Raw genomic sequence first — 12,486 nt, 5'->3', positions numbered from 1 at the left:
GCTATCGCTTTGCGGCTGCGGCAAGAGCGCTCGTGCCTGCAAACCTACCGGCTCATGCTTTAGGAATGCGCAAGTTAATTGTGACAGGTGATATAGGGGGCACGAATGCTCGCCTAGCGATATTCGATGCGACAGACTCGGATGATGTCTGCGCTCAGCCGTGCGTCCACAGAACATCGTATAGGAACGAGCAGTTTTCCCGCTTCCACGATGTACTGGACACTTTCGTGCAGGAAGCGCGTGCACACCTCAACGATGCCTCCTTCTATATCGCTGCTATGTGCCTTGCGGTAGCGGGACCTGTCGTCGCCGACCGGGTCTCGTTCACGAACCGACAGCAGTGGATTCTGGATGCGAATGAGTTGCGAGACGCGTTCCATATTGATCGCGTCCGTTTCTTGAACGATTTTGTTTCGAACGGGTACGGACTGCTCACGTTGAGGGAGCCAGACGAGTGTTATGTCTTGCAGCGTGGCGAGCCGAGTGCTGGTGAGCCAAAAGCTTGTGTCGGAGCCGGCACTGGTCTCGGGGAGTGCTACCTCACTGCGTGCGCCCAGCCGGATGTGTCGGGTCAGGGATCCACCGTGTGGCACTATGAGGCACACGCGACCGAGGGAGGTCATGTAGATTTTGCGCCAATAACGGAACTAGAGTTGGAGCTTCTGCAGTACTTGCGAAACAAGTTCGGTGACAGCGGCCATAGGGTCTCTGTGGAACGCGTCGTCAGCGGACGAGGACTCGTCAACATTTATGAATTCCTGCGGGAAAAGTACCCCGAAAAAGTGCAACCAAGTATCGATAAATCCATCCTAGAATCGAATGATGGCGCTGCAACCATCGCTCGCTACGTGTACGAGTGTGGCCTTTGCGCGCAGGCGATGCGTATGATGATGGATATCTACGGTACCGAGTGCGGGAACGCAGCGCTCAAATACCTACCGTTTAGTGGTCTCTATATTGCGGGCGGAATAGCTCCTAAAAACCTCGAATGGCTCCAGGAAGGCAAGTCGGATTTTCTGAAGCGTTTCCGGGAAAAAGGACGTGTGAGCACGATCTTGCGGCGCATTCCCGTGAAAGTGGTGCTCGCCGAGGACCTCGGCCTGCGTGGTGCACACGTCGTTGCAGCGCGCATGGCGAGCGACACTTTTCCACCCACAAGCGCTACGGCAGGAGCGCTCAAACATCCCCGACGCTGGTATGAGACGCGCGCGATTCTGATGGAGCATACCGAGCGGATTGTTTATTTCACGGGTCTGCTGGGGGTTCTCGCGTCCTGTGCGTACACTGGTGCATCCGTGTGCTGGTGGTATTTCCGACGAACACGTCCTGCATAGCGTATCCTGTCATCGGTCACCCGAAGCCTCGGGTCTTGTCTGCGAGGCGGCAATGTCGTTGCCGCCTGTGCGCGAAAACGGCGACGTACCAACGCGGACGAACCCTGCTCAATAGCGACGCGTAGCGAAGGCAGCTGAAACCCGTTTGTTGGCGCCTCAGACGTAAAGAATGAATTCTGCCAAAGGTAGCGATGGTGAGAGCGTATGATCTAATTTTATTCCTGTGGCTGCGAAAGCACAGAGAGCACCGTCCATCGCGATCTGCGGGAGCTTGGCTACCCTGGTCTTCACGAGCACGAAAAGCGAGGCAGTTTCTCGTCGAGGCGTGCGTCTCGTGCTCGATCTCACTTGTGCGGTAAGCAAACGTCAGCGCGTTAGCGATACCACAGAAATCCGGTGGTTCGTGCACCCCGTATGACGCAAAAAGGAGCTCGAACGTCGTTTTGTATGGTGTACGATCAATGAATCTTCCTGCAACTCGGTGGATGCGACTGCGCGAATCGTAGAGCTGCTCAGCCAGTGTCCACAACCGGTGTCCTGGAGCGGCACGCTCGGCTCCGTGCACGCTCCGGAGCGTGCACCCCATGAAGTCCTCAGGCGACTGCCTCCAAACCTCTTTTTGAGGAGGCGAACGACCCGATGACACTCGTGTTCCGTGATCCGCCTGATAGCTAGCTTTGAGCGCACATATGCGCTCAATAACGAGTCGCATACCCAAACAATCATGCAGCGTCGATAATGGAGACCGAGAGGCGGGAGCATCATCACAGAATCCCCGCTGCATCTTGATCCTATTCCCTTTCTGCCAAAACTTCTGATAAACCGTGTTCTAGCGCGAGCATCGATCTAGCGCATCATCACAGCGTCCGCCAGCACATTTTGATCCGATTCCATTTTTAATAGAGTTCTGATAGACCATGTTTGAGAGCGTCCAGGTATTCTTCGAAGGGCTCGTGGTGTTCCGCAATCGTTACATGCTCACCTCGCAAGTCTGCGTGACCCGTTCCTCTCAAGCATTCATAGATGCGAGCGTCATCAAAACCCGCTCCGGCGGCATCCTCACTCCTCGAAGCATACCAGAAACGGGGTATTTTGGCCCACCATATGGCCCCGTAGCACATCGCGCACGGAAAGCAAGATGTATAAAGCTCGCAGTCCGAGAGGTTCCGACGCTTCAGTCGCTGTGCAGCTTCTCGAAGCACAACCATCTCCGCGTGCGCCGTAGGATCTTGCGTTTTCAAAACGCAGTTATGACCAGAAGCGAGTATTTCAACGAACTGCTTACCACTATGCTCAGACGCGGGCAGTTTACGGACTATAACTGCACCGAAAGGACCGCCAGCGCGCTTGCGAACGCCTTGACGCGCGAGTTCTACGGCGTGGCGTAGCAGCTGCTCCGTGGTTGCCTGTGAAGCTTCCAAAACTTGACCTGGAGCAATAGTGCAAGCTTTCTCATCTCCGGAATGGCTATTCGTACTGCTGCTCATACACAAAGCAGGGGTGTAAAACGCAAGCTGTGCTCACGTTAAACACGAAGAACACGAACGAGTGCTCGTCGTAACTGCTCAGATTAGACCGCTGCGTTATAAGCTCTAGCGTTCTTATCTCAATCCCTGTTAATATTCCTAGGAGAGTAAGTTCGTGGGAAGCAGTCACCAAAACCTAGCTTCACTGCCGAAGCTCGTCACGAGCCGTCCGCGTCGTGCCGAGAACGCACCAACATTGAGATAGTGGCGAGTCTGCACATCGACGCTGTGCCGGTGCTCCGAACCAAGTCCCGTTGACTAGGAAGGCTGCCATCGTTCAGTGGCGCTTCTTAGAAGACAGATGCTAGAACAGATTCCCAGCAGTCTAGTACTTTTACCAGGGTTCCATGTCTCTTTCAGAATGGAGCTGCTAGCAACGATGGACCTTAGACTAGAAATGCTACCTGCCTTTGGTGACGCTTCCCGGAAGATAGATGCTAGATACGAATGCCCGTCGACCAGAGTCGTCACCAGTGTTCGGCGAGGCGTTTCCGAAGCAAGCTGCTAGATATGATGCCCCAAAGACTAGAAATGGTATCGACACAGGATAATGCATTTCGGAAGATACCTGCGAAAAGCGCCTCGGCAAGCGGAAACGGTGCTCAGCCTGTCCATTCTATTCCTTTCCATTCCAGTCCAGTCCAGTATGGTACCGCTGAGGATTTGGGGCGCACAGCACCAGGGGCTCGCTCGTGTTGCAGAACGCTGAAAGCGTCTCTGACAATCGGGGTGCCTGAGCGGTGGCCAGGCGAAAGCGTAGCGTTCAAAAGAGCTCGGCTGCTCAAGACTCGGAGTGCTTGTAAATAGTGGTAAGCGCTTCTGTGAACCAGATTAAAAAGTGTCCACGCTTGACTGCTGAAACGTTTTTGGCTAGCAGGCGGTGAGCGCCGACATCGTCCAAACGTTCGAAACTGGCATAGGAGGCACCCGGGGTACCCGATTTCGAGGTCAGAACCTTATTCGGCACCGGCGTCTGGATTGGAGGTTTCCTGCTCATCGCTGCAGAACCGAGGTCTATACGCAACGATCCCTCGTATTGTTTCTGTGGACACACACCGCAGCAACCGTAGCAGCGTTAACAAACTTAAACCCAAGTCGCGACTGCGGTGGACGCTGTTTCGAGCGCCAGACATCGTCGCCGCTCGCTGACCACGAGCAACATCTGAAACGATCTGCCGGAGCCGTATCAAAAGCTGAGGAACGCTTGACGCAGGTTTGCACCGGCTTGCACCGACGTGTGCAAGACTTTGCACAGTTGAGTCCGTGTCGCGTCCATCGCCGACTCTTCTGGTGTGGCTCTCCAGGGACGCTTCAGCGAGTCTAGCGAGTTTTTCTGGTATTGACGTCCGGACGTGTGCTTGGTGTTTATTTCGTGATCGCTGACTCAGCAGTTGCGCGTTTGCTAGCGAGCCGCAAGTGCTGACTCCGTTCAGCACGGCTGATTCGCGCGTTCACCATGGATATGCTTACGTTTAACGCCGACAACGGCTACCTCGAGGCTGTCGTGAGAGGACTCAAGGCTTCATTACTCCGTCGCCAAGACTACACGAATTTGGCTCAGTGCGAGTCTCCAGAAGATATGCGCACGATTCTGAACAGTTCGGATTACGGTTTATGGCTGCAGAATGAACCAGCCCCCCTGCAGACCCAGGCCCTGTACGACTGCCTCATGAACCGCCTCGTTTACGACTTTCGGAGCATTCGCGGGCAATCCTACGCACCGCTCTCCACCTTTCTGGACTATGTGACGTATCCGTACATGATCGACAATTTAGTTCTGCTGCTCATGGGTGTGCTCCGGAATCGCGACCTCAGCGAGCTGCTGGACAAGTGTCACCCACTGGGCCTATTCGAGGGTATTGCAACGTTAACAGCAATCCACTCGCCAGAGGAACTCTATAGAGAGATTCTGGTCGATACGCCGTTGGCGCCCTATTTTGCGGAATGCGTCAATGTCCATGACCTGACGGAGATGAATGTGGAAATCATCCGCAACCTACTGTACAAGGCTTACCTTACTGATTTCTATCAGCTCTGTGTGGAGCGAATCGGTGGCATGACGGGGTCAATCATGGCAACGCTCATCGCTTTCGAGGCTGATCGTCGAGTCATCAACATCACTTTGAATTCACTGGAAACATCATTACGGAAGGATGAACGAATGATGCTCTTTCCGCGGGTGCCCGGTGGACTCGACGACGAGATCATCCAACGACTAGGGAGGGCGGACGACTTGCAAGCGGTTGCCATGGCTCTGGACCTCAGCAGTACATACCGAGCGCTCTTCCAGCGAGCGGCTGAACGGGGAGAATATAGCTTGGAGGATCAGTTTTTAGAATTCGAGATGAAGCTTCTGCGCGAGTCTTTCGATGCCCAGTTCCACTACGGGGTCTTCTATGCTTACTTCCGGATGCTGGAACAGGAAATCCGGAACCTTACCTGGATCGCTGAATGCATTACGCAGAAGCAATTTGCACATGCCAGTCGCGTGGTCCCGATTCTCTGAAGCGACAGACGCACCTGTATCTGGCATCCTGTGCATGCCTACAGGGCAAATAGTCTCGATACGCAGAGGCATTCGCAAAAGTCGGTGCACAGGCCTTTGCTGGTACGATAGACAAGCTAGCTATCATATCGCTCCCGGCAGTTGAGTAAAACGCAGTCGAAAGGAGCGCCCAGGTTGTTGTGGTTCCCAGGATTTGCGATCGGCTCGATGTTGCGTTTGTGATCGCAGCAGGGAGGCTCGACACACACACACACACAGACAGACACAGACACTGCTGTGTCTAACTGCACGGATTCCCTGCATCGCTTTCAGCATCCAATGAAATGATCAACGCACCGCACTGCTGCTGCTGCTGCTGCTGCTGCTGCTGCTGCTGCCCAGTGCACTGATTCCGGAAATCGCTTCCGGTTCGGAGTGAATCCTTCACAGCACCCGGCGGACGCTGTCGTATCTCATGAAGCTGCATTTCCTGACCTGCTTTTGGTATCCAATGAATCGCTCGCAGCGGGTTTCTTACTGTCCTAAAAAATGCACCAAGGCGGAATCTCGTAATGCACTCGCCCGTAACCACATACCTGACGCCCGATCAAGGCCAGGCAGCCGGTGGAATTGGTGCCCGACCACGCACTGCGACTGCATGGAGTCGAGATCCGACCGCGACGGGCACTGCTCGCGCCGTTCGCGCCTGTGTTCTACTGCTGCTGCTGCTGCTGCTGCGAGCCACGCGAGACGCACACAGACGGAAGCGATGCCTGCGTACGCGTGCGCGAGCCAAACATGCCAGGCAAAAGGCAGATTGGTTTCAGGCTTGCTAGCGCGCCATCACCATTGCTCCTCATTCTCACAGATGAGGACACCAGCAACCACAACCGCAACGCTCAATGGATGCACATGCACAAGGAGAGCGGCTCCCGTGGTGGCCTGCAAGCAAACGTCTAGGCCCCTGAGGATGCCGAATCCGGAGGTCTGGAGCCGGAGGCGCGCGACGCCCGTGCCGACACCATCGGAGACGAGTGCATGCGACCCAGGGCGAGCGGCGAAGCGTCGCCAGCCAGATCCTCGACCGGCGACTTGGAACAGGAATTCGCTCGAGCGCGTGCTGCTGACGGACGAAGACACGGGCTGGTCGCCAGCCCAGTCAAGTCCGTGGCTGCATCCACGTTTTCTTCGGATTCATGGGTGCCGGCGACGGTGCCTGCGCACATACGCAGCGCATGCAGCAGGGCGTAGCGCGATTGTGCATCCTGGAGTGCCGTCGTCATCGCCCCGGAGATTGCGTTTGCGGCGTTCTCGCCTTCGATGCCCACACTGGCCAGGAGCGGACGCAGGAAACCCTCCAGCAGTCGCGGTGACGGTTCCGCGGGCTCAGCAGCCAGTGCGACCGGCCCAGGTGCTCTCTGCTGCACATTTGGCGGGCTGCGGTCGGCATCGAGCATGCCTAGGGCGTCGGATGCGGTGACGGCACCCATGAGTTGCAGGGCGCCTGTCGCGTCACTCGCAGCTGTTGCCAAGGGCGGGCGCGCGGCACTGTCCGCCTCAGCCCTGCGCTCAGGCTGCGTCGCTGGCGCCGCGCGTCCATGCATCGGTGTCACGGGTGTGACGCTCATGTCAAAGAGTTTGCGAAGTTGTGCAAGTTCATTTCTCGTTTCCATATATTTTCGTTCCAGGTTCATAATCGCTCGCTCGAGGCTCTCCATGTACACCTTTTTGCGGAAGCGTGAGACAGCTGCCGTTTCCCTGTTCTTCGCAATTCGACGGCGTGACGGCGACAGCGCACTCCATTCGCCCAGCGCAGCGTCGCGGTCGACTGGCCGGTGACTGCACGAGCCGTAGGGCGCCGCGCACTGTCGACAGGAGCCCCGCATCCTTCGTCGCAGCTCGTCAACATATTGGCAGCTTATCTGACGGGCGTATTGGCGACACCATTCCAGCGTTGAACCGGGCATGAGCGGCTCAACGTTACTGTCCATGGGCGGCGTTATCGATCCCGAGTCTGGAACGTTCGGAACGCTGTCCCGAGAGAGCGCTGGCGACGACATCGCGTCCAGTGTCCCAGAAAGTCCCGCTGGCGCTGCATTAGAGAGCAATGAATCCGATGGCTTGAGCGTACTGGGCATGTTGCTGGGCCCGAGCGTAGTCCCAGCGGGCATGCCCAGTAGGTCCTTTTGATGATGTTCCTGGATCGCCGCTAGAATTCGCGGGGTATTCGTATTTTGTCCAAACTCTGCGATTGTCTGCACCAGTCGCAGTTCTGTTTCAGAAATCGTGGCCGATATAGCACCTGACGGTGTGAGTGCGGCTGCCGGGGATAGCATATCGTTCGCCGGCATCAACGGGGGCAACTCGCTCAGGTCAAGTCGCTCACAGCGAAGCTCTCGAAAACGCATCAACGCTTCTGACTCGCCCTCACTCAAGCGCCTTTTCTTTTGTGGAAAGTGTTGCCCAGCATCCCTTAGGTTTCTGGTGTCTGCAGGATCCCGCACGGCGTTGCCGCTGCCGCCGCCGCCGCCGCCCCAGTCGTTGACCGGACCAGCCGCAGCGTGCACTGCGTCGCCGCTCCTCGCGCCGCTGCCAGACGGCCGTGGTTCCCGCTGGTCACGGAAGGGTTCAAGCCCATCAAAGTTGCGGCAGCTATCCGCTCCCGACATATGAGGAGCAAGCCTCTGCATATGTACTGGGGCAGCGTGCCCTCTGTGTACTTCCGGCGATACCTGCGTGTTCAAGGGAAAATGCACGCATCATGCGCGCCACGTGTCCACGGCGCGCGCTGCGTCGCCATCCGTTCGCGATGCATCGCCAGGCGCCTTCTACGGCGGCAGCAGCGTCGATGGTGCCGCGACATGCGCCCGCGCGCGATCGCATCTCAGTGCGTCTGCGTGCGTGCATGCATGCGTATGCGTGTTTACGGTGCGTGTCCGCGACGCCCGCTGCGCCACGCTCATGCACGCGACCGCTGCGTCGCCTGCAGCCTGCCGGCAACGCATGCAGCTCACGAACAGCTCGCCGAAGCAGCTGGTGATGCACCGAATCACGATGTGGTCCGAGTCGACATAAAGCGGAGTGCATGTTCTGGATCGATCGGATGCGTTAACCTTTGGGTGAGTTTCATGTGTCGTCTAGATTGGTGTTTGCGGGGGGTTTCTGTGATTGCTTCCGTTTCCGCGCTCGAAGCACTGGTGTTGCGCGCGCGGATCTCTCTTGTCCGTGCAGCTTTGTTGACAGCAGTTGAATGATGTTGATGGTAGCGTTCGATGTCCGATGTCACTGCTTCGGGCGATTTAGGAGCATTTGATGCACAGGCGGCGGCTGCGATCGGAGTTTCACTTGGCATGTTCATCTTGTTTGTTTGCAGCCTCGGTGTGCGCTGTGCAGCGGCGACACTTGGTTGTGATCCGGTGTTCCCGTATGGCCACTGCACATGCGCTGGTTCCGAACGCCGCCCTGTGACAAACGCACGCTTGCCTCAGCGCTTGGTCCATGCTCTTGACGGGCCAAGCAGGCCACTCTCAATGCCCTGCCCCGTTTCCGCGTCCGATGGCGTACTCTACGACCGTGCGCTTGATCGGGACGATCACCTCGGGCGCATAACCTATGCACTGCAGAGGCAAGCGCATGCGATCCCGTGCGGTTGAGAATTAGTGGAACCCGATGCCTTCCATGTGAACCAAGCGTAGGAACGAATCTTCGGGCTGGAGACCAAGTTGAAAAATTTGGATCTGTCTGCTTGTCCTTCGTGCAACCTTCTGGCGCAATCTCGAATAGAAGCGATCGCTGCAGTGCCTCAAGCCCGAACCCAAGACTCTCTATCAGGCAAACACAAGAGACGCGAGCCTCTCGGTGTACATCTTGGGGCGAGTATCAGGCTCGTGTCGAAATTCACGTCATCTATATTTATAAAGAACCGACAATTAGTCTTTCCACCGGAATTGACGTGTCAAGTCCAGTGAGATTTCGGCAAGAGCATTTCAACTGGCCGTCACGGGATCGCGTGGAGTTTCGTTCCTTGTCAATCGAGCGAAGCGAGCTGCACTGCCCATGATTCGTTTAAAATAGAAACATCGAAAACTTGACGCTTGCCCGCTTTGAGCCATGTTTCACGTGAGGAAGTGAGAAGACCGGAGGCTCGTACGTGTGAATGTGAGAAGGAATGCGGTTATTTTGCGAATAATATTACGGGTATGTGGCGAATCGTCTTGATTCGAATGACGTAACGAGATCCAGCGACAGAGAAGGGATGGAGTCAGGCCAATACATGGGCGACCCAGCATCCTTTCACCGGCGTATGAAACCATGAACCTTGAGTCCGGCTTTTCCATGAATGAGGCTGTCAACCTAGAGAAATCCTCGAACGAAATCGAAACGCAGTAGCAGAGTGAGTTGTTCAGGCACCTTTCTTTGTCTGACACCAGCTTCTTGAGAGACTGTTCAAGCGCTGCGAGAAAGCTTCCGTACTTCAACGATTTGCGACTCTCCTTCGTCGTGCCCGCAGAGCGCAGTGTTCTCTGGTGCTCTCGTGGGGCGACAACGCCATATATGGACTGGGAGGCACACCAGCTTGCGCGCTATTTACCTTCGTGGTCGGACACAGTTCCAGAAGACCTTCAGTGCGGCGCGGCAGGTCTTCGGGGTTCAGCACGAGATCACGCGTTCGATAAAGCTGCATTCTGTTGCGGGCTCGCAGCAGGTTTCCTAGCTCTGAGGCACGCCCTCGACGGTTCCAAAAGGGCATCGACAACCGAGGCCCGAAGCACTCTTCCTGCCAACAAAGTCGGACACCATGATGATCTGGGAGCTCCGGGTTTGTCGGCTTCAGTGTTCAGAACTGTAGCTGTAGGACTGATGATCACTGCGTCACATAACCCACCGCACGAGAATGGCGTGAAGTTTATCGATACCAACGGAGGCATGGCGGACCCAACTTGGATCCACCTCGCTGTTCGGCTGGTCCGGGCATCAGCGGGGCCCGACTCGCTCGCCACCGTTCTGGAACAAGTGCATCGTGAAAAAATATCGGAGGCCCGGGCCATACGTGACGCCCTCTGCATACCGGTCGTTCTCTTGGGGTATGATAGCAGAAGCTCGAGCCCGCACCTCGCTAGTAATGCGCAGGAAGGCGCACGTGTCGTGCTTTCACACTATCTGCGCGCGACGAGATGCTCCGGTGGCGAGACGTTGGCGTTTGCGGACGCGCTCCTTCTGGGCATGACAACGACACCGGCCATGCACGCAGTCGTCCGAGCGTGGAACGAAAGCCCTGTCGACATGCGCGAATCGGACTTGTCAAACTTCCGGGACGCATTCGAGCGACGGCCCTTGTTTCTGCTCAACCGCTACAAATCGACCTTGGTGGAGGCCACGAGGGCGCTCTCGGAAGCACTCCATTTGGCAGACGTGGAGCACCGGGCGCTTATGGATCACTGGGTTGTAGACTGCGCGAACGGGGTCGGTGCGCCGCTCCTGTGCGAGCTGGCGTCTGCGCTCCGCACACAGTGCGGTATCCAGATTGTATGCTGTAACCAGGAGACAGCCCAAACGGAATTATTGAACGTGCAATGCGGAGCAGATTGGGTCCAGAAAGGAAACCGGCTGCCCCAGCGTTGGCCACAGACCCCAGCTGGCAAACCCGAACGTCAGGGTGCGAGTCTCGATGGCGATGCCGATCGCCTCGTGTGCTTCCTAGCGGATGCGCAGGGCGTAGCCATGTTGCTAGACGGGGATCAGACGGCAACACTCTTCCTGGACTTTGTGCTGGGGTTTCTGCATCCCGAACATGCGTACTTGAGCCAAAATACATGCGCTGAGGCCGCAGCGGGTGCAGCGCGGAAATCCTGGCGTGTAGCGCTCGTCCATACCGTGTACGCCAATGGTGCCGCAGTGGCGTACTGGCGCAAGCGGCAACGCGAACTGGAATCCCAGCGAGCGCATCACGCCTGCGTCATTGAGCTACAGATCATTTGCACCTGGACTGGAGTCGTGCATTTGGAGAAGGAAGCCAGACGGTTTGATATTGGCCTATACTTTGAACCCAATGGCCACGGCACGATTCTGTTCAGCGATGCGCTGTTGAAGTCGCATGCTTCGACATTGCCGCTTCCCTTACGGTGCTGCGCGCGAGTCGCCAATCAAGGTGTTGGCGACGGCATCGCGAATCTGCTCCTGATCGCCACGATACTACAGTGGAAACGCTGGTCGTTGGTAGACTGGGCAACTGCCTACTATACACCGCTTGCGAGCGTTTATCTGGTTGAGCGGGTATCAGACCGTCACCAGATTGTAACATCGGATTACGATCAGCGTGTCGTTGAGCCGCCCGAACTCCAACGAAGCATAGATCGCATCGTGGCGAGTTATCGTAGTGCTCGTGAGAGCGTTTCCGCAAACGAGTCAGCAGTTGCTGGGGCGCGCATCGTCGTGCGCCCCAGCGGCACGGAAGATGTTGTGCGCGTTTATGCAGAAGCGCACACCGAAGCGGATGCAAGCTCACTCGCCCGATGTGTCGTCAATGAAATCAGAAGACTCCTGGGCTCGTGAAGCTACAGTCGCAAGTGTCGTGTTTTTTGATGATTATACGTATTGGTGTTACGGAAATGGTGATCACTCGTGCAATCTGGAGCGGTGAACGCAATATTTTACATTTCTATACGTGGTTAGACTTAGGCTGGAGCTCTCCTGCCAGGTTTGGCAAGGAACTGGCGACGCGACCCGCAACGCTCGATCACTGCTGCAGGTCATGGTGTCGATCGATACCGTCTGGGTCGCATTCCGGTGATGGCGATCGCTTCCTGTGGGGCCAAGTGCTGTTAGAGGTTCTGTGAACTCGCGCGTTTCCGATAACGAGCGCCGTGCGGGATACCCGAGGATTTGGTGTTTGGACCTGAATACGCAGGTGCCTCCTGAAGCTTCTCCAGTTGAGCAGCCGTTTAGACCGTCCGTTTCCTGGATACGCGTCGAACTATTCCTCGCCTAAAGGTAACGATTGGAGATTGGGATGGAAATGGCGTCCGGTTAGAACGCTCTCTCTACCCAGAACGCTTTGTATGGAACGCCGAAGCGCGATGCTTGCGCAGGCGGTCGAGTTCCGAGTCTGGAGCCGCTCGGAGAAACTCTAATTCCACGGCCT

The 12,486-nt window shown here is 56.5% G+C and overlaps 5 protein-coding genes across 5 annotated transcripts; 3 read left to right on the top strand and 2 right to left on the bottom strand.

Moving 5' to 3' along the window:
- Positions 1 to 65: 65 nt before the first annotated feature.
- On the top strand, positions 66 to 1,334 carry CYME_CMO276C (glucokinase; the record flags this gene model as incomplete). Its single annotated transcript, XM_005537596.1, has 1 exon — positions 66 to 1,334. One exon carries the CDS (start codon positions 66 to 68, stop codon positions 1,332 to 1,334), a length of 1,269 nt encoding a protein of 422 aa, XP_005537653.1.
- An 896-nt stretch (positions 1,335 to 2,230) lies between these two features.
- Positions 2,231 to 2,821, bottom strand: CYME_CMO275C (similar to cytidine deaminase; the record flags this gene model as incomplete). Its single annotated transcript, XM_005537595.1, has 1 exon — positions 2,231 to 2,821. The coding sequence occupies one exon, from the start codon at positions 2,819 to 2,821 to the stop codon at positions 2,231 to 2,233; it is 591 nt and encodes a 196-aa protein (XP_005537652.1).
- A 1,495-nt stretch (positions 2,822 to 4,316) lies between these two features.
- On the top strand, positions 4,317 to 5,366 carry CYME_CMO274C (V-type ATPase V0 subunit d; the record flags this gene model as incomplete). The annotated part of the gene is made up of 1 exon (XM_005537594.1): positions 4,317 to 5,366. The coding sequence occupies one exon, from the start codon at positions 4,317 to 4,319 to the stop codon at positions 5,364 to 5,366; it is 1,050 nt and encodes a 349-aa protein (XP_005537651.1).
- A 935-nt stretch (positions 5,367 to 6,301) lies between these two features.
- Positions 6,302 to 8,035, bottom strand: CYME_CMO273C (hypothetical protein; the record flags this gene model as incomplete). Its single annotated transcript, XM_005537593.1, has 1 exon — positions 6,302 to 8,035. One exon carries the CDS (start codon positions 8,033 to 8,035, stop codon positions 6,302 to 6,304), a length of 1,734 nt encoding a protein of 577 aa, XP_005537650.1.
- A 1,864-nt stretch (positions 8,036 to 9,899) lies between these two features.
- CYME_CMO272C (phosphoacetylglucosamine mutase) lies at positions 9,900 to 11,897 on the top strand (the record flags this gene model as incomplete). The annotated part of the gene is made up of 1 exon (XM_005537592.1): positions 9,900 to 11,897. One exon carries the CDS (start codon positions 9,900 to 9,902, stop codon positions 11,895 to 11,897), a length of 1,998 nt encoding a protein of 665 aa, XP_005537649.1.
- Between the last annotated feature and the right edge of the window lie 589 nt (positions 11,898 to 12,486).

Source organism: Cyanidioschyzon merolae, chromosome 15, assembly GCF_000091205.1.
Source record: "Cyanidioschyzon merolae strain 10D DNA, chromosome 15, complete genome".
Taxonomy (NCBI): Eukaryota; Rhodophyta; class Bangiophyceae; order Cyanidiales; family Cyanidiaceae; genus Cyanidioschyzon; species Cyanidioschyzon merolae.
The sequence above is the reverse complement of the archived record's forward strand: the minus strand, read 5'-3'. Positions and strand labels throughout refer to the sequence as shown.